The 23837-nt window shown below is 47.0% G+C and overlaps 1 protein-coding gene across 2 annotated transcripts in view; it reads left to right on the forward strand.

Annotated features, from left to right (window-relative positions):
• STAM2 (signal transducing adaptor molecule 2) overlaps positions 1–23837 on the forward strand; it is a 310306-nt gene that overhangs the window by 268101 nt on the left and 18368 nt on the right. Inside the window, exon 13 of one of the 2 annotated variants that reach the window (XM_069225179.1) lies at positions 22972–23144. In XM_069225179.1, the coding sequence (XP_069081280.1) occupies positions 22972–23144 (173 nt within the window). The remainder of the gene's footprint in view (positions 1–22971; positions 23145–23837) is intronic. The other variant, XM_069225180.1, reaches the window with a different exon arrangement.

Below are 23837 nucleotides of genomic sequence, written 5' to 3' on the forward strand. Positions count from 1 at the left end.
TGACCTTTGTGCACCACTGTCACCAAAAAGAAGCCATAATGTCAGCGATGCGGGACAAGAGCTTCATCATGTTTGAAGGAACAAAGGTATGGCTATACCAGGACTTATCCGCTATCACGTTACAGCGCCGTCGAGCTCACGCCAGTCACAGCATTCCTGCGAGAGAAAGGAGTCTGATGTAAATGGTGCCACCCTTTTAGAATGGTCTTCTCCTGGAACAATGAGACACACATGATTCGCATCCTGGAGGAGGCCAGACCGATTGGGGGGCCTAGAGTCCTGGCCCAGTAAAGAGGCAGGATGCAAAAGGCTAGAAGCTCACCAACTTCCCCGGCAGTGGTTGGGCACACCCACCGCCAGACACAGAAGAAACCCCACGGCAGCAGATAGCTGTAGAGAGCGATCAGCCTTACTTCAGCAACTACAGCATAGCGATCTCTCCACAAAAAAAGATTGCACTACGCGCAGATGATGTAATGATTGCACACATGTGACCCCATACCCAGACTCTTGCAGGTGCATGAGACCTTTAGCAAAACTTTGGGCTTCAAGCTTTACCTACAGAAATCTTAATCTTAACATCATTCAAAGCGATAAGCTTAAGCTAGTGGCTCTTCCCATTCCAATGGGCTATGCAAGGGATTCCATACCTAGGCCTTCAAACCTATTCTACAATACAAAGTACGACGGAGCACAATTATGTTGCTTTTCTTACAACCACTCGCTCCAACATAGTCTTGTAAGGGATGCCCAATCTGCTGTCTTGGTAGGACAGCAGCCATTAAGATGATGCTTCTTCCAAAGATTCATTACATCATGCACACCCTCCCCTTACAACTCCCCACATACCATTGAGAAACACCAGACACTGATTGTAACCTACATTTGAGGGGGTAAGATGGCGCGAATAGCCAAGAAGCAGACCTACTTATTGATGGCAGAGGGTGGTCTGGGCATCCTCCATCTGATTTGTTTCCACCATGCAGCCCAACTGAGATATATAGTGGAATAGATCTGGACACACACCGAAAAACACTGGTGCTTTATTGGTCAAGTGATTGCTAGAATCCATATATATAAAATCTCTTGGCTGCTCTAGAAACTGTCCACCTGGGGTCTAATTTCTCAAGTAGTACAGGCAATTGTTATATTTGCAAAGAAGCTCTTCACTCACTTTGCCCCACAAACACCCATTATGGGAAACCTTGATTCGGCACCACACCTCCCCACACCCTGTGGTGTTATAGACTTCCCCTCCAAATAAAAAAGGAAATATGAAGTGCCGGATGGGAAGTACTGGCCTTATGTTACAGTCCAACACTGCGTGACACCCCCCCAAGTACGCCCATATGCTAACAGACCACTTACGTCTTTTGAGAAATGGCTCCTCATCCGTTGCAATGACAAGAGCCTTCTCTCTCATGTTGATAACTTACTATTTATTTATTTTTAAATATGTTTATTGAATTTTCAGTTTAGATCCGCTTCCGACATTTAACATTTACAATATCAGGATTTGGTTGATCTGTTATAAAATTAACATACAAAGTAAACAGTAAAACTTAACTTAGGTCTTGTTATAATACTCAGGAAGTGTTTATCTGCTGTGTCTGGATAATAGGTCTAGCAATGTGGCGTTAGTGGCCTTGTGTTCCCCAGCTTGGTAATGCTCTTTCCCAATAATGCGTGATTATTTACATTGGTGGGGGATTCCCGGTCTAGTGTCAATTTGTGGCATGTGGCACCACGGAGCTTATTGTTCCTGGTCTAGTTGTTAACCCCTCGCATGTTAGTCGCTATAGGTTGCGGCAAGTTGAGGTGGTGGGTGTGGGAGCGTTCTCTGATTTTATAGTTTATCCCATCCAACTTGCTTGGTGTTATTGGAGTTGGATAGGTATAAGTCTGACTATCACGGGGCCAACATCTAATCAGTTTCTTTGCGGTCTCATCATTCTTGGCCTCTAGTCTGCTTATTAAAGTTTCCCAGACTTCACTTCCTGTGTGTTGTTGGCCCTCCCTTGCTAGTTTTCACAGTACCAGTGATTCTGCACGAGCCCACCGCAGTGTCATGTTGTACCAGGTTTTCAGATCTGGAGCTATGGCTGCTTTCCAACTCATAGCTATCAGTCTTTTGTACATCACATATGCTAGGTCTGTGAACTTATGTAGATGCTTGTGTTTCTTTTCTCTCTGTCTCAGGCCCAACAGGCAGGATTTAGGGTCCACTGTGAGCACCAGCCCCGTCAGTTCTGATACCCTCTCTACCACTCTACTCCACTCCCTGTTCTCCTGGACACATTCCCAAACCATAGAAATGTGCCAGTGTGGCTTTACATCTAGGGCAGGTTGGGTCCAAGCTGGGGAGCATGCGTTTGATCCTGGCTGGTGAGAGGTACGTTTGGTGTGTGTAGTTGAACTGCGTATAGCGGAATCTGGGGTTTCTCGATACCCCCCCTTGTATGGCGTAAAACATTCGGCCAATCCTCTTGTGGTATTGGGTTTGGGAGAACTGTGTTCCACCTTCCCCGTACATTCTCCAGGTTGGGTTCGGGATATTTATTCAGGGTTTTATATAGATTCGACACGACCTTTGTTTGATTGTCATATTGCAGCATGTGGTGCAGTGCAGGGGAGATCGTTGGTTCTTGGTTTCCAGCCGACCATGCCTTCTTAATTGAGTGACATCTAGCATAGTATGTTATAAATTGCCCGGGATTTACTGCTGTGAGGGCTTGTACAGATTCAAAAGATAACATTGTTCCCTCCTCAAAACAGTCTCCTGCTGACACTATGCCCGCCTCTGTCCAGGCCGTTAGCGTGTGCTTTCTAGCCCCGTTGGCCCATCCAGGGACTAGTCTGTAGGAGGCTGGACTGGCTTGTAGTGAGTACCTAGGGGTACTTGCACCTTGCACCAGGCCCAGTTATCCCTTATTAGTGTATAGGGCGTCTAGCAGCATAGGCTGATAGATAATGGTAGCTTAGCAGAGCAGCTTAGGCTGAACTAGGAGACGAGTGAAGCTCCTACAGTACCACTTAGTGTCATATGCACAATATCATAAGAAAACACAATACACAGTTATACTAAAAATAAAGGTACGTTATTTTTATGACAATATGCCAAAGTATCTTAGAGTGTACCCTCAGTGAAAGGATAGGAAATATACACAAGATATATGTATACAATACCAAAAATATGCAGTATAGTCTTAGAAAACAATGCAAACAATATATAGTTACAATAGGATGCAATGGGGACACATAGGGATAGGGGCAACACAAACCATATACTCCAAAAGTGGAATGCGAACCACGAATGGACCCCAAACCTATGTGACCTTGTAGAGGGTCGCTGGGACTATTAGAAAATAGTGAGGGTTAGAAAAATAGCCCACCCCAAGACCCTGAAAAGTGAGTGCAAAGTGCACTAAAGTTCCCCAAAGGACATAGAAGTCGTGATAGGGGAATTCTGCAGGAAAGACACAAACCAGCAATGCAACAACAATGGATTTCCAGTCGAGGGTACCTGTGGAACAAGGGGACCAAGTCCAAAAGTCACATGCAAGTCGGAGATGGGCAGATGCCCAGGAAATGCCAGCTGTGGGTGCAAAGAAGCTTCTACTGGACAGAAGAAGCTTAGGTTTCTGCAGGAACGACAAGGGCTAGAGACTTCCCCTTTGGAGGACGGATCCCTCACGCCGTGGAGAGTCGTGCAGAAGTGCTTTCCCGCCGAAAGACCGCCAACAAGCCTTGCTAGCTGCAAATCGTGCGGTAAGCGTTTTTGGATGCTGCTGTGGCCCAGGAGGGACCAGGATGTCGCAAATTGCGTCAGGAGACAGAGGGGCCCTCTCAGCAGCAGGTAGCACCCGGAGAAGTGCCAGAAGCAGGCACTACGAGGATGCGTGAAACGGTGCTCACCCGAAGTCGCACAAAGGAGTCCCATGTCGCCGGAGAACAACTTAGGAGGTCGTGCAATGCAGGTTAGAGTGCCGTGGACCCAGGCTGGACTGTGCACAAAGGATTTCCGCCGGAAGTGCACGGAGGCCGGAGTAGCTGCAAAAGTCGTGGTTCCAAGCAATGCAGTCTGGCGTGGGGAGGCAAGGACTTACCTCCACCAAACTTGGACTGAAGAGTCACTGGACTGTGGGAGTCACTTGGACAGAGTTGCTGGATTCAAGGGACCTCGCTCGTCGTGCTGAGAGGAGACCCAAGGTACCGGTGATGCAGTTCTTTGGTGCCTGCGGTTGCAGGGGGAAGATTCCGTCGACCCACGGGAGATTTCTTCGGAGCTTCTAGTGCAGATAGGAGGCAGACTACCCCCACAGCATGCACCACCAGGAAAACAGTCGAGAAGGCGGCAGGATCAGCGTTACAGAGTTGCAGTAGTCGTCTTTGCTACTATGTTGCAGTTTTGCAGGCTTCCAGCACGGTCAGCAGTCGATTCCTTGGCAGAAGGTGAAGAGAGAGATGCAGAGGAACTCGGATGAGCTCTTGCATTCGTTATCTAAAGTTTCCCCAGAGACCCTAAATAGCCAGAAAAGAGGGTTTGGCTACCTAGGAGAGAGGATAGGCTAGCAACACCTGAAGGAGCCTATCAGAAGGAGTCTCTGACGTCACCTGGTGGCACTGGCCACTCAGAGCAGTCCAGTGTGCCAGCAGCACCTCTGTTTCCAAGATGGCAGAGGTCTGGAGCACACTGGGGGAGCTCTGGACACCTCCCAGGGGAGGTGCAGGTCAGGGGAGTGGTCACTCCCCTTTCCTTTGTCCAGTTTCGTGCCAGAGCAGGGCTAAGGGGTCCCTGAACCGGTGTAGACTGGCTTATGCAGAAATGGGCACCAAATGTGCCCATGAAAGCATTTCCAGAGGCTGGGGGAGGCTACTCCTCCCCTGCCTTCACACCATTTTCCAAAGGGAGAGGGTGTAACACCCTCTCTCAGAGGAAGTCCTTTGTTCTGCCATCCTGGGCCAGGCCTGGCTGGACCCCAGGAGGGCAGAAGCCTGTCTGAGGGGTGGCAGCAGCAGCAGCTGCAGTGAAACCCCTGAAAGGGCAGTTTGGCAGTACCAGGGTCTGTGCTACAGACCACTGGGATCATGGGATTGTGCCACTATGCCAGGATGGTATAGAGGGGGCAATTCCATGATCATAGACATGTTACATGGCCATATTCGGAGTTACCATTGTGAAGCTACATATAGGTAGTGACCTATATGTAGTGCACGCGTGTAATGGTGTCCCCGCACTCACAAAGTCCGGGGAATTGGCCCTGAACAATGTGGGGGCACCTTGGCTAGTGCCAGGGTGCCCTCACACTAAGTAACTTTGCACCCAACCTTTACCAGGTAAAGGTTAGACATATAGGTGACTTATAAGTTACTTAAGTGCAGTGTAAAATGGCTGTGAAATAACGTGGACGTTATTTCACTCAGGCTGCAGTGGCAGGCCTGTGTAAGAATTGTCAGAGCTCCCTATGGGTGGCAAAAGAAATGCTGCAGCCCATAGGGATCTCCTGGAACCCCAATACCCTGGGTACCTCAGTACCATATACTAGGGAATTATAAGGGTGTTCCAGTAAGCCAATGTAAATTGGTAAAATTGGTCACTAGCCTGTTAGTGACAATTTGAAAGAAAGGAGAGAGCATAACCACTGAGGTTCTGATTAGCAGAGCCTCAGTGAGACAGTTAGTCACTACACAGGTAACACATTCAGGCACACTTATGAGCACTGGGGCCCTGGGTGACAGGGTCCTAGTGACACATACAACTAAAACAACATATATACTGTGAAAAATGGGGGTAACATGCCAGGCAAGATGGTACTTTCCTACATAGTCCCAGTGGGATGAGCGGCGAGTAGGGGAGCACGCTGTAGCCATTTTTAATATATCTCTTCCAGCATGCATGTGCCACTAGCATTAGCGGTTTGTCAGACGCCCCTTTCGGAGTTTTGGTTGCCAACCATGTGACCAGGGGTTTCCCACGTATACTCGATAATACCCAGGGAGACTCTGCCTGTGTGGGTCTATGTATCCAATTCAGTAGCCACTGTAATTGTGCAGCCGCGTCGTAGAGTTCAATATTGGGGGCTCCCAGGCCACCCGCGTCTACTGGGCACTGCAATGTGGTGACTGCAACACGCACTCTGCCCCCTCCCCATATGAGCTGCAGCAGGATTCCGTTCAAGTCCCAGAAGAAACTCCTAGGGATCGAGAGTGGCATTGCTGCAAAGTAATATAGCAGCCGGGGCAGTATCAGCATGTTTGCTATCGCCACTCTGCCCAGTGGCGACAATGGTAGTTTACTCCAGAATTGCAGCAACCCCTTCATGGAAGCCAATGCTCTCCCTAGATTTCCATCTCTAAGATCTTCAGTTCTATGATATATTTGAACCCCCAGGTATATGAACGAGTCAAAGCACCATTTCAGGTGTCCAGCCGGGGCCGTTTCTTTTCTCAGCGGGGGCCATATGGTTAATGGGAGCACGCACGATTTTTCCCAGTTCACCACCAGCCCCGATATCACCCCGTATTCGGTCAAGAGTGAGATTGCTAAGGGTATCATCTTGCTTCCTTTCCGCACATATATTAGGGCGTCGTCTGCATATAATGATATTACGTGGTGTAGCCCGTTCCTGATTATACCCCAACTGTCTTCCATAGACCGTAGACAGGTCGCTAATGGTTCCATTGCTATTGTGAACAATAAGGGGGAGAGGGGGCATCCCTGCCTGGTGCCTCTAGCAATCGGGAAGCTATCAGATATAACTCCTCCCGTTTTCACCCGAGCTTGTGGGTTGATGTATAATCATTACACATGGGGAGAGGAAGAGGGAGGAGGGGGGATAACTATGGAGGAACACTCCGTACTTAGCTCCCTATAATTCAAAGTACACACGAAAGTACGGGGTTCTCTAGAAGCGGACGTCGCGGATATTAGCGTAGTCCTAGGTTGTATGTATTCCTATTTGGAAGGGTAAAGTCAGTGGAATGTCAGTTGGAAATTACCGAGTGGAACAGCGAGGGGTGGGAAGAAGGGAATTTCCTTTTACGGACTAGGTGGTCTCACACACTATATAGTGTCATGCTTCATCATTTGACCACCTAGACCCACCCAGGTAGGACAGTGCCACCTGGGCGGACTCAACCTCACTGTTAAAGGAACAGGAGGGAGTGCGTAAATAAACTTGTTTCTGGAAAGATCGGGATCCAGCTAATCTACTGAAAAACTAAAAACACCTAAGCAGACACCTGTGAAGAGCAACAAATTTAATGGTGGTGTCTGTCTGGTGTAGTTAAAAAGGGGGGTTGGGACACCTCTGTGAGGACAAGGACTCACAGGGTCACCTAACTAATTACTAGCCAACATGTTTCTGCCCTCAAAAGTGAGCCAATGAAGGTCTCGGGGCATTCGTCAGGGCCTAGGATCCCTACGTCTCACGTTGGAGGAAAATACTCTATGGGGAAATCAAAGAGTGAGAAAATGAAAAGAGAATGATCTACATTACCCAAGGAATTACCTTGAGGCGGCCCTTTTCTTAGAGGCAGCTAGCCTCTGGCATCCAGGAGGGGGAGTGTCCCCTTATAGTCACACATACATCAAAGGGGACGCTCGCCGTGCGCCTACTTCGTCCTCTCCTTGGACCGCTTGTGTTGATGTATAATGTCTGTACCCATTGTATGTAATTAGGGCCAATTCCCATTTTCCGCATGGTGGTGAATAAGAAGTCCCACCCTAGTGTGTCGAATGCTTTCTCAATATCTAGCGAGAGCGCCATTTCCTCATAGGCATCCAGCGGTGTGCCCCCCAGTACACTCAGCAGTCTGCGGATATTTAAAAAGGTGTTGCGTTTGGGGATGAAACCATTTTGGTCGTCGTGTATCAGAGTGTGTATAACGGGATCTAACCTGTTAGCCAATATTTTACCTAGGATTGTGCAGTCAAGGTTCAGGAGTGAGAGTGGTCAATAGGACTTGACATCTGTAGGGTCGCGTACCTGGTTAGGAAGGACCACTATCATAGCCTCTCTCTTCGTGGGGGGAAATTTCTTGTGGTTCCATGCCTCCTCGAATACTTTCAACAGGTGGGGCTTTAAGTGTTTTGAATACTTTGGGAGGCCGACTATTCCTGGCGCTTTATTCCTGGGCATCTGTGCTAGTGCTACGTCCAATTCCTCTGTGCACAGAGGGGCCTCCAGTTTCTCTCCGTCTGCCTGAGATAATTGCGCCAATTGGGATCCTGCAAGAAAGGATTCAAGTTGTGCGGTTTTGCAGACCGAACGTTTGGTATAGAGGTTCGTATACGCCCCATTTATCTCTTCTTGTGTGGTGGCCATCTTACCATCTTCAAGTTTTATAGCCCCTATTGTAGACTGCTGTCGGTTCTCCCTTAGGAGCCACGCCAGCATCCTGCCCGATCTGTCCCCCTCCAACTGTAGGCGCATTAAATTATATTTGTAGTCGTGTCGGTGGAGGCGAGAGTCTACTTCATTGTATTTTATGCGCACCTCTTTTAGCGCTGTACAGAGTATCTCCTTCCGTGCTACTGCTGTTTCAAGTTTTCTCAGTTCCTTTTCTAAGTTACTAATCTCTGAGTGTAGGGTACCTCTCACTCCCCAAGTGGACGATATACAATGCCCTCTGACTACCACCTTGTTTGCTTCCCACTCTGCCGCTCTTGTGTCTGTGGAGTCTTTATTGATTTCCCAGTACTGACTCAGTGCCGTGTCCAGTCCCTCTGCAAATGCCTGATCCTGGAGCCCTTCCACCTGTAATCGTCATGTAGGGATCACCGAACGTCTCCTCCCCCAGTTTAATGTCAATCTGAGCGGTGAATGATCCGATAGTGTCTTGGCCAGGTATTCTGTCCCATTAGTCAGTGCGCATATGTCCGCAGTACCCCATATTATATCTATTCTAGTGTGCACTTTATGGGGTATTGAGTAGAATGAGTATTCCCTCTGTTGGGGATGTTGCATGCGCCATAAGTAGTGGAGTCTCATATCTCCCGCCCATGTCAGCAAGGGGCACTTAGCATTTCTATTTGCTAATCCTTTCGTGGGGGAGTTTGATCTGTCTAACACTGCAGTTGGTAAGCTACTGAAATCGCCCCCCCCATATGACCGGGGCTGCGGGGTTTACTAGTAGTGCCGGGTGAGTGTGCCCAAGAATCCCGCCAACGCGTTGTTGGGGGCATAGATCCCTATAAACGATAAGTGTCTCCCATCTAATTGCCCCTCTATTGCTACATATCTGCCCCCTTGATCTATCTTATGCAAAGTTTGGGCAAATGGGACACCACCTGCTATCCATATCAATACTCCTCTAGCAAAGGCTGAGTAGGTTGTGCCTGTTATCTGCCTGTCCCATTTCCCGCAGATCTCCTGTAACTCAGGCTCCAGTAGGTGTGTTTCTTGTAGAATAGCGATGTGTACTCTCTGGCGTCTGAGACGTGCGTACACCCGCGCTCTTTTGCCTGGTGTGCCCATGCCTCTCACGTTCCACGTGACTATTTCATATTGGTGTGTATTTAGATTTGCGTGTTGTGTCATGTAATGTTGTATGGTGTACCTATATGGAACCCGCCCTGGGTTGCAATGCCAATCCGGGCCCCCACCCACCTCGCCGGGTATGCGTTTAAGACTGATGACCGCAGCAGTGTTCTCTGTGCTCTGAGTTGACCTATTAAATACAACTTAACTGATCTCCACCCCTCCCCCCGCTGGATCTATTTCCCTCACGAAACTACTAACACGTAGTAAACTACACAACACACTACTTCTTAATGAAGCCTGTATCCGTGCGAATACCTGTGGGGGAGCCATTTTGGCTCTTATATGGGGCTCACATCCTTCCTCAGACATAGTCTGCGTGTGTATATATGTGTATGGGCCCTCCCGAAGTGTTAGCCCCTCCCAATCCGCACGCACAAAAATGTTAGACAATGTTCACAGTAAGGAGGAATTACTTGTTCAAAAGATACTCGTGGGTAGCCACAACGACTAGCAGATCGACTCCTGCAGCGGCCACCCCTGCCTCCTGTCCGCTTGTCACACTGTTCGGGCAGGGGGGCATACTAGCTATTTACGTTCACAGTTCATCTGCAGATCTGGGGGTAAAGTTCGGACCCCTGAGCGCTTCTGTAATCGTGGAGTCCGAGCTAGCCAAGTCCGAGCCCGCTGCGGGGGCCTCCCGGAGTGCCTCAAAAGAGTTCTATGTGAGCAACGTGGTTTCTTTCAGCACTTTTGCCCTTTCCTCTGCTGCCTGTCTCTCCGTGGGTTGACCCTTGGGGCGTCTCCTGGTGCGCTTCCTCGATGAAGAGGTTAGCCATTCCTCTACTTCGTTTGTTCCCTCCTGAGTTTGTGCTAGGCCTTTGGCGTGCAACCAGGTCCAGGCATCTTCAGGGGAGGTAAATATGTGAGTGTGTTATTCTGATATTACTCTCAATTTGGCAGGGAAGAGGAGAGCATACTTAATGTTGTGCTCACGAAGGCGTTGTTTAATTTTTACATAGGAGTTACGTTGCTTCTGTACCTCCTGTGTGAAGTCTGGGTAAGCCTGGACCACTGAGCCTTCTTGTTGGAATGGGCCTTTGCTGCGAAATTGCTGCAATATCAGGTCGCGGTCCCGGTAGTTTAAGAATCTCGCTATCAGTGGTCTAGGTGGCTGACCCCGCGACGGCGGCCTCCCTGGGACTCTATGCGCCCTTTCAACAGAGAAGAACTTCGATGGGGACCCAGTCAGCACTTCTTTGATTAGCCATTGCTCTATGAATATTTCCAAGCTCTGTTCTGGTAAACTCTCAGGAAACCCTAAGAAGCGAACATTATTGCTCCGGGATCTGCTTTCTGCTTCTTCGGCGCGTCGCCATAGGATCTTCACCTCTGCATCCAGACGCTGAATTTGTTTCTGGTTATCCGAGACTATAGGATTTGTCGCGTTTAGTACATCTTCCGTTGATTTCACTCTCTCCGCCAAATTGCGATGGTCCACTCTAAGTAAATTCAGATCTTGCGATACTGTGTCTATTCTGAGTTCTAACGAAGATTTAGTGTCCATAATTGCCTGTAGCACTTTTTCAAATTGTGAAGAGTGGGCTTGGAGTGTGCTCTCCAGTGACTGTAAGGTTGGGATTAGCTGTTGGTCAAACGGTGCCGGGCCAGGCGCATTACGTTCTTGGTTTTTGGCTAATTTGGACTTCCCGGCTATGTTTGTGTCTATTGGGTGGCTCTCGCAATATGGGGCAGCGTTGTTGTGTGTTACTTGAACGTCCGAGTGCCCTGGTAGCACTGGTACTCCCTCCGGTGTGTAGTACCCCGCTGTAGCCCCATCGGGCTTACTTGTGGCTTCTCCCGGTCGGGCCGGTCCGTGCCACGCAGGTCGGGATCGGTTGGGCGGGGAGCCCTGCTGCTAGTAGTTGAATGCTCCGGGACAGGAGTGTGTGTGGCTGCTCCTACGGTGTGACAAACCAGCGATAGTCAATTGGGGTTCCGGGCAGCTCGGGTGACCCCCTGTAGTCCGCCACAGAAACCGCTCCTGCGCGTGTCCGTGGCCTCTTGCAGAGACAAAGTAGGGAGGCTGGAAAAGGAGGTCGGCGTTTAAGTAAAGACGGCGCGACGGTGGGGGGTGGTGGGGAGGGCCCAGGCCCTCCTATCCAGTCAGCCCCCCCACCTAAATAGCGCTGTTGTTTTTGTCCACCCGCTTGCTGGGGGGGGTGGAGGAGTTCAACTTTATGTAGTTCGATGTGGGGCTGTCCCCCAAGCACTTGGGCGCTACTCCCCTGGTTCGGGTGAGCACCTGTGTGTCCAGTGCGGCTCCTTGGCCGCAAATCCGACACCGCCTCCTATCCAGTCAGCCCCCCCACCTAAATAGCGCTGTTGTTTTTGTCCACCCGCTTGCTGGGGGGGGGGGGGAGGAGTTCAACTTTATGTAGTTCGATGTGGGGCTGTCCCCCAAGCACTTGGGCGCTACTCCCCTGGTTCGGGTGAGCACCCGTGTGTCCAGTGCGGCTCCTTGGCCGCAAATCCGACACCGCCTCTGCTATTTCCTTTAAGCTGCTCCAGGCGGCAGATCAGCACGGCCGGGCCGCCCTTCGCATCCAGCCGCGGTACATTGGCACCTCCGCTCCTCCTTTCCCGCCGCGGGAGCGTCCCGTCCTGCAGGGGAGAGCAGAGCCAGCTGCAGCGCCCCGCTACCGTTCGGGGGAGGGGGAAGCAACGGGGGAGAGGGGAGAAGCTGTGCCAGTATGTGGTCCCCCCCTCTTTTTCGTCACTGGCCTAAAATACAACACTATTGGACAGAAATGTTAGCTGATATTAACAAATTGTAGGAGAAGGATATCCTTGAGTTTCCCAGCTACATCCTGTTAGGGTTCCCCAATGCCCTGTCTTACCCTTTGCAATTACCAACAGGGAAAGCGATAATCCTAGCACTCTTTGTGACTAAGCTAGTCCTTTTGCACAGAGACAGCACCGACACGCACTGATTTGGCTACATGAGATATGGGAATGGAAAAGCTATCTTCAGTGGCAGATCATAAACTATTTGACAAGACATGGGGTCCATGCATACGATTCCTTGCAGGAACTTTCAGGGGATTCACCTATTCGACATGCCTACGAATACTTCAACTCATGACCATGGAGACCCTCAATGTGTGACTGAGAGAGCGCATTAGAGACTCTTACGATCTCCCTTCCACCTAAAGCTATTGTCTCCTCAAGGCAGCTAGAACAGTCAAGCTGTTCTCCCTTCACTCCCACTTGGTCAGTGTCCCTTCCCACCCCAATACATTGGACTAGACTCGCCTGTTACCCCCTAAGGCCCTACTTTCCCCCTCCCTTATTTTATCGGTTTGCCTTTACCTCACGGGCCAATGGATGTAGGTGAGACATATGTTTGTATCTCTATTCCTCTTTGAAACCAACAAAAGTGATTTAAACCTTAAAAATCCCTCCAGCGGTCCTGGTATTGCAATGTTTATGGTGCAGCAATTGACAGTACACAATAATAGTGCAGTCTGTCAGTCACTTAGAGCACTGATGAAAATAAAGCAGGCATCTGTGAGGTTTGCTCTTCCTTTGGAATAGATATTCTGTCGTCAGGATGTGAGCTGTGTTTGACTTAATGTATGTTGTAAAAGAAAACACTCTGGAAAGCTCATAGAAGTCTTAACGTGTTCAGTTCAAAAATAGCCAGCACCGATCCAAAATATGTTAAGTGCAGATTGCCTTATTAACAGATGAGAGTTTTGCCTCCGGTCAGCTAGAGCATTTCATGCTAAAATCAGTATGTTCCAGTGCTACATTTTTACACTTTTTCTCACACTTATGTGACAGTTAAAACTACGGAAAGACACTAATGAGCGGGTGTCTGACTGTAGGAAGTTGGCTCTGTATGTGCTATTTCAAAGTAAGGAATAGCATGCACAGAGTCCAAGGGTTCCCCTTAGAGGTAAAATAGTGGTAAAAAGAGATAATACTAATGCTCTATTTTGTGGTAGTGTGGTCGAGCAGTAGGCTTATCCAAGGAGTAGTGTTAAGCATTTGTTGTACATACACATAGACAATAAATGAGGTACACACACTCAGAGACAAATCCAGCCAATAGGTTTTGTTATAGAAAAATATCTTTTCTTAGTTTATTTTAAGAACCACAGGTTCAAATTTAACATGTAATATCTTGTTTGAAAGGTATTGCAGGTAAGTACATTAGGAACTTTGAATCATTTCAATTGCATGTATACTTTTCAAGTTATTCACAAATAGCTACTTTAAAAGTGGACACTTAGTGCAATTTTCACAGTTCCTGGGGGAGGTAAGTTTTGGTTAGTTTTACCAGGTAAGTAAGACACTTACAGGGTTCAGTTCTTGGTCCAAGGTAGCCCACCGTTGGGGGTTCAGAGCAACCCCAAAGTCACCACACCAGCAGCTCAGGGCCGGTCAGGTGCAGAGTTCAAAGTGGTGCCCAAAACACATAGGCTAGAATGGAGAGAAGGGGGTGCCCCAGTTCCGGTCTGCTTGCAGGTAAGTACCCGCGTCTTCGGAGGGCAGACCAGGGGGGTTTTGTAGGGCACCGGGGGGGACACAAGCCCACACAGAAATTTCACCCTCAGCAGCGCGGGGGCGGCCGGGTGCAGTGTGGAAACAAGCGTCGGGTTTGTAATGGAAGTCAATGGGAGATCTAGGGATCTCTTCAGCGCTGCAGGCTGGCAAGGGGGGGGTTCCTCGGGGAAACCTCTACTTGGTCAAGGGAGAGGGACTCCTGGGGGTCACTCCTCCAGTGAAAGTCCGGTCCTTCAGGTCCTGGGGGCTGCGGGTGCAGGGTCTCTCCCAGGTGTCGGGACTTAGGATTCAAAGAGTCGCGGTCAGGGGAAGCCTCGGGATTCCCTCTGCAGGCGGCGCAGTGGGGGCTCAGGGGGGACAGGTTTTTGTACTCACAGTCTTAGAGTAGTCCTGGGGTCCCTCCTGAGGTGTTGGATCGCCACCAGCCGAGTCGGGGTCGCCTGGTGCAGTGTTGCAAGTCTCACGCTTCTTGCGGGGAGCTTGCAGGGTTCTTTAAAGCTGCTGGAAACAAAGTTGCAGCTTTTCTTGGAGCAGGTCCGCTGTCCTCGGGAGTTTCTTGTCTTTTCGAAGCAGGGGCAGTCCTCAGAGGATGTCGAGGTCGCTGGTCCCTTTGGAAGGCGTCGCTGGAGCAGGATCTTTGGAAGGCAGGAGACAGGCCGGTGAGGTTCTGGAGCCAAGGCAGTTGTCGTCTTCTGGTCTTTCTCTGCAGGGGTTTTCAGCTAGGCAGTCCTTCTTCTTGTAGTTGCAGGAATCTAATTTTCTAGGGTTCAGGGGAGCCCTTAAATACTAAATTTAAGGGCGTGTTTAGGTCTGGGGGGTTAGTAGCCAATGGCTACTAGCCCTAAGGGTGAGTACACCCTCTTTGTGCCTCCTCCCAAGGGGAGGGGGTCACAACCCTAATCCTATTGGGGGAATCCTCCATCTGCAAGATGGAGGATTTCTAAAAGTCAGAGTCACCTCAGCTCAGGACACCTTAGGGGCTGTCCTGACTGGCCAGTGACTCCTCCTTGTTTTTCTCATTATCTCTCCTGGACTTGCCGCCAAAAGTGGGGGCTGGGTCCAGGAGGCGGGCATCTCCACTAGCTGGAGTGCCCTGGGGCATTGTAACACGAAGCTTGAGCCTTTGAAGCTCACTGCTAGGTGTTACAGTTCCTGCAGGGGGGAGGTGTGAAGCACCTCCACCCAGAGCAGGCTTTGTTTCTGTCCTCATAGAGCACAAAGGCTCTCACCGCATGAGGTCAGACACTCGTCTCTCAGCAGCAGGCTGGCACAGACCAGTCAGTCCTGCACTGAACAATTGGGTAAAATACAGGGGGTATCTCTAAGATGCCCTCTGTGTGCATTTTTTTAATAAATCCAACACTGGCATCAGTGTGGGTTTATTATTCTGAGAAGTTTGATACTAAACTTCCCAGTATTCAGTGTAGCCATTATGGAGCTGTGGAGTTCGTTTTTGACAGACTCCCAGCCCATATACTCTTATGGCTACCCTGCACTTACAATGTCTAAGGTTTTGCTTAGACACTGTAGGGGCATAGTGCTCATGCACATATGCCCTCACCTGTGGTATAGTGCACCCTGCCTTAGGGCTGTAAGGCCTACTAGAGGGGTGACTTACCTATGCCACAGGCAGTGGGAGGTTGGCATGGCACCCTGAGGGGAGTGCCATGTCGACTTAGTCATTTTCTCCCCATCAGCACACACAAGCTGGCAAGCAGTGTGTCTGTGCTGAGTGAGGGGTCCCTAGGGTGGCATAAGACATGCTGCAGCCCTTAGAGACCTTCCCTGGCATCAGGGCCCTTGGTACCAGGGGTACCAGTTACAAGGGACTTACCTAGGTGCCAGGGTTGTGCCAATTGTGGAAACAATGGTACATTTTAGGTGAAAGAACACTGGTGCTGGGGCCTGGTTAGCAGGGTCCCAGCACACTTCTCAGTCAAGTCAGCATCAGTATCAGGCAAAAAGTGGGGGGTAACTGCAACAGGGAGCCATTTCTTTACACTGACTCCTCACAGGAAGAACGTGAGAAGCATTCATAAAGTTACAGTAATCTAGACTTTACTCATTTGTCAGTTCTCGCTTCAATGTCCCAACTTCAAGCGACGCTATACTTACCAGACCAGTTAGGCTAAATTTGCAGTTTATAACATGGGATAACAAAATGACTGCATTTAATAACCCTACCCAGTATCACTCTTATCACTATTTCAAAAAGTCATCCTTCTTCTTTACCCAAATATCCCTGTTAGCCAAGATTGGACCCCACTCCTGTTGAAGTCGTAAGCCTCTTGGAATCTCAGCTAGCCTGGCTGATGAAAGATGATACCCTGAAACCGGTCCGAGGATGCTTGTTTCTGGTCCAGCGAGGACCTGGCCTGGCAGTTCGGGCTGGACTGTTCCCATAGGGAACACGGTCAAGACTGATTTGCATATGGCTGGGTCCAAGCTGGTGTGGCATGATGAGCAAAAGAACGATGGATTAAACCCAGATCTGTGACTGGGGGTGAGTGTTTGAAAAGTTTCAACGCTCCGTCCATCATCCTTTGTGTTTCTAAAGATGCCCTAAGTGGTAAGGGCATGTCCAGACGTGGATCCCTTACTCACTGTGCCACTGGATTCAAGCTAGCCTGGCTGATGAAGGGTGACAGCCTGAAACTGGTCCTAGGATGCTTGTTTCCGGTCCAGCAAGGACCTGGACTGGCAGGTCAGGCTTGACTGTTCCTGTGGGGAACAGGGTCAAGACTGATTTTGCATATCGCTTGGTCCAAACTAGGGTGGCATGGTGAGCAAAGGAGCGATGGATTAAACCCACATCTGTGACTCGGGGTGAGTGTTTGAAAAGTTTCAACTCTCCGGCCATCATCCTTTTGTGTTGCTAATGATTCCCCAATGCTTCTTCTGTTTCCCATCCTTACTCTCCTTCCACCACGTTTCCCACCTTTTGTGTCTTCCTTGTCCTCTCCCCTTCACATTTCGTTGCATACTTTGCAATTTTAAAGACATCAGTGTAGATTCAACATTTCTTTCTTTTGTTCTTGTAAAAAAAGACTGTGGTTTGTGACAGTTAATAGGTCATCCAGCTTTATAATTTCCATCAGTACACATATTAACTAGCTTTGCATATTTGGTAACAGTTCCTTCACAAATGTAGCACTAACAGCTTCCTGACCCATCTCTGCTGGACAGGCAATACCTAACAATTTCTCAAACACATCCTTAAGCTTCTCTAGGTAATCCACGGGTGATGTACCTTTATTCTACTTGCAGTTTGACATTTTAGTCCAGCCTGCTTTCACAGGGCACACATATGCAACTTGCATTCAACAACCCATCCTTTGCTATTTTCAGGACCCCAAGTTTCCAGGATCCTGTCCCTGCCAACCAGAAGTGGCAACCAACCCGTACCACCAGCCACAACAGTTGGTTTGCAACAAGCCACTTTGGTCAATGCATTTCAAATCCATTTTGCAATTCTTCACAGAACTGGTAGGGGGTTTCCATAATGCCAGGGAACTATATTTTTATGCTCATTAAATTAGAAGGGGCCTACAGAATGTGATCAGTGACTCTATTCCCATTGTGGGATAGTCCATTAACAGGTGAAGGGGAGCTGGTGGGGTTTTTGTCATCTGCATCCCTAGAACGAGGGGAGGACTCTGCCCTCTCATTAAATCCTGCTCCTACCTGGTCAATCTGCGGTCCTCCTGAAGCTGTCTCAGATAATTGTAAGGCAGCATTACGGTGAGCGCTACGCCTAGCTGGGACTGAAAGCACTCTGTCTACACCCTCCACAGTAGTTGAGTGTGCATCCTGTCTAGATATGCATGCACTTCTCTCTAGTGCTGTTTCATCAGATGCTCGCATCAAAGGTCTCGCTTGCGCTCACCCACCGGCAGTACTGTAAGTGCTGCTCCATGTCCAGGTGCAGTTGCAGATGCACACCCAACCGCTTTGGTTGGCTTGGGAAAACATCCAGCAAATCCTCCTTTGCTCTCTTGTGCCCTCGCTCTCCTTTTTTTTTTCTTTTTTAATCTTGTGGTTCAGTGTTGGGAGGTAAGAAATAGGGAGGAGACTGAGCAGTATGGGCATAAGAGCTAATGCAGTCCGTAACGTGGCCTACTTGGTATTACAGTTACTCCTGTGTCGCCTCATATCACAGAAAGGACACACCAACCTTGTGCTTTCAGCTCTTCCCATGGAAAAGGGGTGGGCTGAAAAATAAGTGAGAGATTACCTTACCCTGTTTACCAACTGAATTTAGTGAGAAACTCAGCACTCAAAAGGTGATACTTAAATCCGCCTAAAACCTTAGATAGATAACACAGCTAACCTATATGTAGACATCAGTCTTAAAGTTGAATATATTGTACGAAGATCCGATGTAGAAATACAATCAATTTTTTACTCATGATCCATCTTAAAACTAAATTAATTGTAGACTGAACAAACATTTTATTTGTTATAGCCATCTTTCATTCTTTTTAAACTTCTGCAGAACTTCATAATTACAGGGAGTGCAGAATTATTAGGCAAGTTGTATTTTTGAGGATTAATTTTATTATTGAACAACAACCATGTTCTCAATGAACCCAAAAAACTCATTAATATCAAAGCTGAATATTTTTGGAAGTAGTTTTTAGTTTGTTTTTAGTTTTAGCTATGTTAGGGGGATATCTGTGTGTGCAGGTGACTATTACTGTGCATAATTATTAGGCAACTTAACAAAAAAAATATATATACCCATTTCAATTATTTATTATTACCAGTGAAACCAATATAACATCTCAACATTCACAAATATACATTTCTGACATTCAAAAACAAAACAAAAACAAATCAGTGACCAATATAGCCACCTTTCTTTGCAAGGACACTCAAAAGCCTGCCATCCATGGATTCTGTCAGTGTTTTGATCTGTTCACCATCAACATTGCGTGCAGCAGCAACCACAGCCTCCCAGACACTGTTCAGAGAGGTGTACTGTTTTCCCTCCTTGTAAATCTCACATTTGATGATGGACCACAGGTTCTCAATGGGGTTCAGATCAGGTGAACAAGGAGGCCATGTCATTAGATTTCCTTCTTTTATACCCTTTCTTGCCAGCCACGCTGTGGAGTACTTGGACGCGTGTGATGGAGCATTGTCCTGCATGAAAATCATGTTTTTCTTGAAGGATGCAGACTTCTTCCTGTACCACTGCTTGAAGAAGGTGTCTTCCAGGAACTGGCAGTAGGACTGGGAGTTGAGCTTGACTCCATCCTCAACCCGAAAAGGCCCCACAAGCTCATCTTTGATGATACCAGCCCAAACCAGTACTCCACCTCCACCTTGCTGGCGTCTGAGTCGGACTGGAGCTCTCTGCCCTTTACCAATCCAGCCACGGGCCCATCCAGACTCACTCTCATTTCATCAGTCCATAAAACCTTAGAAAAATCAGTCTTGAGATATTTATTGGCCCAGTCTTGACGTTTCAGCTTGTGTGTCTTGTTCAGTGGTGGTCGTCTTTCAGCCTTTCTTACCTTGGCCATGTCTCTGAGTATTGCACACCTTGTGCTTTTGGGCACTCCAGTGATGTTGCAGCTCTGAAATATGGCCAAACTGGTGGCAAGTGGCATCGTGGCAGCTGCACGCTTGACTTTTCTCAGTTCATGGGCAGTTATTTTGCGCCTTGGTTTTTCCACACGCTTCTTGCGACCCTGTTGACTATTTTGAATGAAACGCTTGATTGTTCGATGATCACGCTTCAGAAGCTTTGCAATTTTAAGAGTGCTGCATCCCTCTGCAAGATATCTCTCTATTTTTGACTTTTCTGAGCCTGTCAAGTCCTTCTTTTGACCCATTTTGCCAAAGGAAAGGAAGTTGCCTAATAATTATGCACACCTGATATAGGGTGTTGATGTCATTAGACCACACCCCTTCTCATTACAGAGATGCACATCACCTAATATGCTTAATTGGTAGTAGGCTTTCGAGCCTATACAGCTTGGAGTAAGACAACATGCATAAAGAGGATGATGTGGTCAAAATACTCATTTGCCTAATAATTCTGCACTCCCTGTATTATATTTTAATTTGATCTACCAAAGCAGAAGTTTCAGGTTCACAGTTATTAAGATCCAATTCTTTTATCTAATCATTATCTTCCTCTGAAATAGTGTGCAGATAAATATATGGGGTCTTGTTTTCGGATCCCACTTTCCAACTGTTCTCATTGAGGGAGGAAGGAACAGTATCGTCCACTTGCACTGAAAGATTCCTTTGCATTTTGATGGCCTTTGTTGTTCATTCTCCTAATGAAGGAGTGGCTGCTGGATGAGAAGCCTTCTTTCTCATACTGATTAATCCTTTGAAGGTCTGGGCTTCATGCCCTACCACGCCTGCCTATTTTCTTTGTTCCCCCAATACTAGAGCCTGCTCGCTCTAAGCTATTGCACACACATCATCTTTGCTATTGGACTCTTTCAGTTTCTATCTACCCACCATTTAATTTTCCCGTTGTCCTACCCAGATGAAACCGGAACTTTAACTCGTCACAGACAGTACGAAACTTTAGATGCAAAGCAAGCAACAATATTATAAACCCCATTAGACTTCACCTCAGTTCACCTTGTTTACACTGTCCTGTCAAATTACTAGGTCCAGTGGTGATCCATGCTTCACCTCAGTCTGCCTGTAAAAATGTCCTCCCTACCTCTGGCGCTTGGAATAGTCATGTAAAGTCCAGTCCACAGCCTGCTCCTTCTTCACTGAGCAAAAACGTTTCTCAGGACACAATGCTTTGGTCTATAACTGGTTGCTAATACAAATAACAATACTGCAGTCTGTCAGAGACTTGGAGCACTGATGGAAATAAAGAAGGCATCTGTGAGTTTTGCTCTTTCTTTGGAATGCATGATCTGTCTTCAATATGTGAGCTGGGTTGGACTAAATGTGTTGTGAAAGAAAATAGACACTCAGGAAAACTCACATAAGGCTTAGGGCTTGATGTAGATTTAGATGGAGGGGTTATTCTGTCACAGCAGTGATGGATATCCCGTCAACCAAAATCTAAATCCCTTTGTTTTCTATGGGATTTAGATATTGCCGGACAGGATATCTGTCACAGTTGTCACTGAGTAACCACTCTGCCAAAATCTAAATCAGGCACTAAATCAGCAGTGGACAGAACTCGCAGAGTTACACAAACTCTGCGGATATCTGCTAGTGGGCAGAAATTCAGTATGTTGCGCTGATTTTTAGCATCCCTTTGTTTTCTATGGGATTTAGATATTGCCGGACTGGATATCTGTCACAGTTGTCACTGAGTAACCACTCTGCCAAAATCTAAATCAGACACTAAATCAGCAGTGGACAGAACTCGCAGAGTTACATAAACTCTGCGAATATCTGCTAGTGGGCAGAAATTCAGTATGTTGCGCTGATTTTTAGCACCAGAAGCTTATTCCGCGCTGCAAAATCATTACAAAGTGGCACACGCGGTGTACCAGAGGACGCACTTCTTTGCTGCCGCTCGATTAGATTTTCTACTCGAGCAGCAGCTTTCTCAACACAAACTGTGTGAGCAAAGTGACCGCCCGGGTTGAGAAAATTTAACTGGGTGCCATTCTAAGACCCGGAAATTCCGCTACAGGACTCCAATTCGCACTCACCAAGTGAAAGTTGGCGAGCCACGCATGAGAAAAAACTCCACCATATGGCGGTTGGCGGAGTTTTGTTGGAGCTTTGTGTTACAAGCGTAATGTGGAGCAAAACATCTCGAACTCAGGAGCAGAATTGATCACCTACCCCTAGTCTTAATACATGTTTATTGCACAAAGTAGCCAGCAAGCATCAAAAGTATGTTACATGTGGATTGCCATATCAACGGTTCACAGTTTTCCTCCTGTTGTCCGCTAGAGCTTCTGATGCTAAATTCAATGTATTTCAGTGCCACATCTACAAAAATGTTCTCACAATTATGAAACAGGTAAAACTGTAGGTAAGCACTATTGAGGAGGTGTCTGTCTCTTCTCGTAGGAAGATCTTTAAGAAGTTACAGTTACGTGACCTTCATTAATTTCTGCAATTCACGCTTTGTTGCACCAAACTAAGTACCGAGGGTGTACTTACTAGAGCAATTAGGCTAAATGTGCAGTTTGCAACATGGGATAACAAAATGGCAGTGAATTGAAAATGTGTTGAAATGTGCACTAATGCTAATGCTTTAATGTGTTTTTAATGTGTTTTAGGTAGATTTAAAAAAAAAAATGAAATTGCAATTCTTAATACAGACAAAGGAATCTGGAATTTTACATTCTCAATGTGTAGCTACTTTATAAACATACCCTGTTTACTTTCCTGATTTTGTGAGTCACAGTCAGGCGATAGCATAAATATTAAATTGTGCCGGGAACTGCTTTATTATCAACAAAGTATCCCAAAGGACAATCCAGAAAAGGTTTGAAATGACATAGTTCCATTTATTATGGAGTATGGGTCAGATTAGTTTTTGAAGGACTACTTTGACGTAACAGGATCATAAAATATTATGTACATACTCAGTAGTATAATCCTACATGTCAACAATCTATATCATGCATGTCGCAGCAATGACGCCTTGGTAAGTGTACTTGAATGTTTGAAAGCAAAATCTATTCAGCACTGGTGTTGCACACAGTTCGAAGAGTTTGATTTCACACACTTTACCTCACCTTCTATATACACTTCATTCACTGTGTTGAAGACCGATCGCAATTTATTGCTTCCACTTTGGCCACAACCAGATAGGTAGAAAAAACAAGGTATGGTTTGTTGGTTTTCAAGTAGTATTGCTATTTGAAATGGCATATAAATAATAAGTCTTATTATATCAGTAGTTTGTATATTAGTATATGTTTATTTTTGTGCTTAAAATTATTTTTTTCTATCTGTATGGCAGCAGGCATATTCAGCCCAACCACAAGCGGGGAACTATATGGTACAGGGAGTTCATCAAGTCACAGTTCCTCAGGGATACAGCCTAGGACCTGATCAGATTGGCCCACTAAGGTCGTTGCCACCAACTTTAAACTCTGCTGTATCAACACAGAATGCTCAAACTTCATACTTAAGGTATCACTTTTATGAGATCTATGTGTTTAACTGGAGTCTCTTTGTACTTTTATCATCCCTTTAAAGCTGCATACACCACCAATTTGTTTGCTCTTTTATATACTCAAGCATGTCCATCGTTTGATGTATGGATACTTTTCTTTTGTAGGATTTGTTTCTGTAATGCACTACCAATCTTGATTTACTGTTAAAATGTAGATGTTTTCAGGAAAATGCTCATTTAGTGCTTCAAGCACTGAGTTCAGTCCTTAATCTGATCAGATTCTCATGGAATACAACATACATACTCCTAAGGTTCTCAAGTCATTCATTTTCCACCAGATCCATGTCCACCATCCCCATGTAGGCAAATGCATACAGTTCAGAGATTTGAGTGATATAGCTTTGTCACATTTTTGCATATTTGAAACATGCATAATAGTACACTCTGTGTTAGGAGGCACCTTGAAAAATTGTACTTATTTTCACTGTTTATAATCAGGTGTCTTGTTTTTACCAGACAAAGTTCTTTGTTATAATGGTTAATAAGCATAGCTCATAGTAGCTCAAAAAACCTTTCAGTAAAGCACTGAATGGACCTATGCCCACTTTATAGAAGAATACAAAAGACAGCCACTGGGGTGCGCAGTATTTTTGTCCTTGGAGTTAGGTAGATTACCATCATTACTTCTCTGATTGAGACTTTTGACCACA

Source organism: Pleurodeles waltl, chromosome 3_1 (genome assembly GCF_031143425.1).
Source record: "Pleurodeles waltl isolate 20211129_DDA chromosome 3_1, aPleWal1.hap1.20221129, whole genome shotgun sequence".
NCBI lineage: Eukaryota > Metazoa > Chordata > Amphibia > Caudata > Salamandridae > Pleurodeles > Pleurodeles waltl.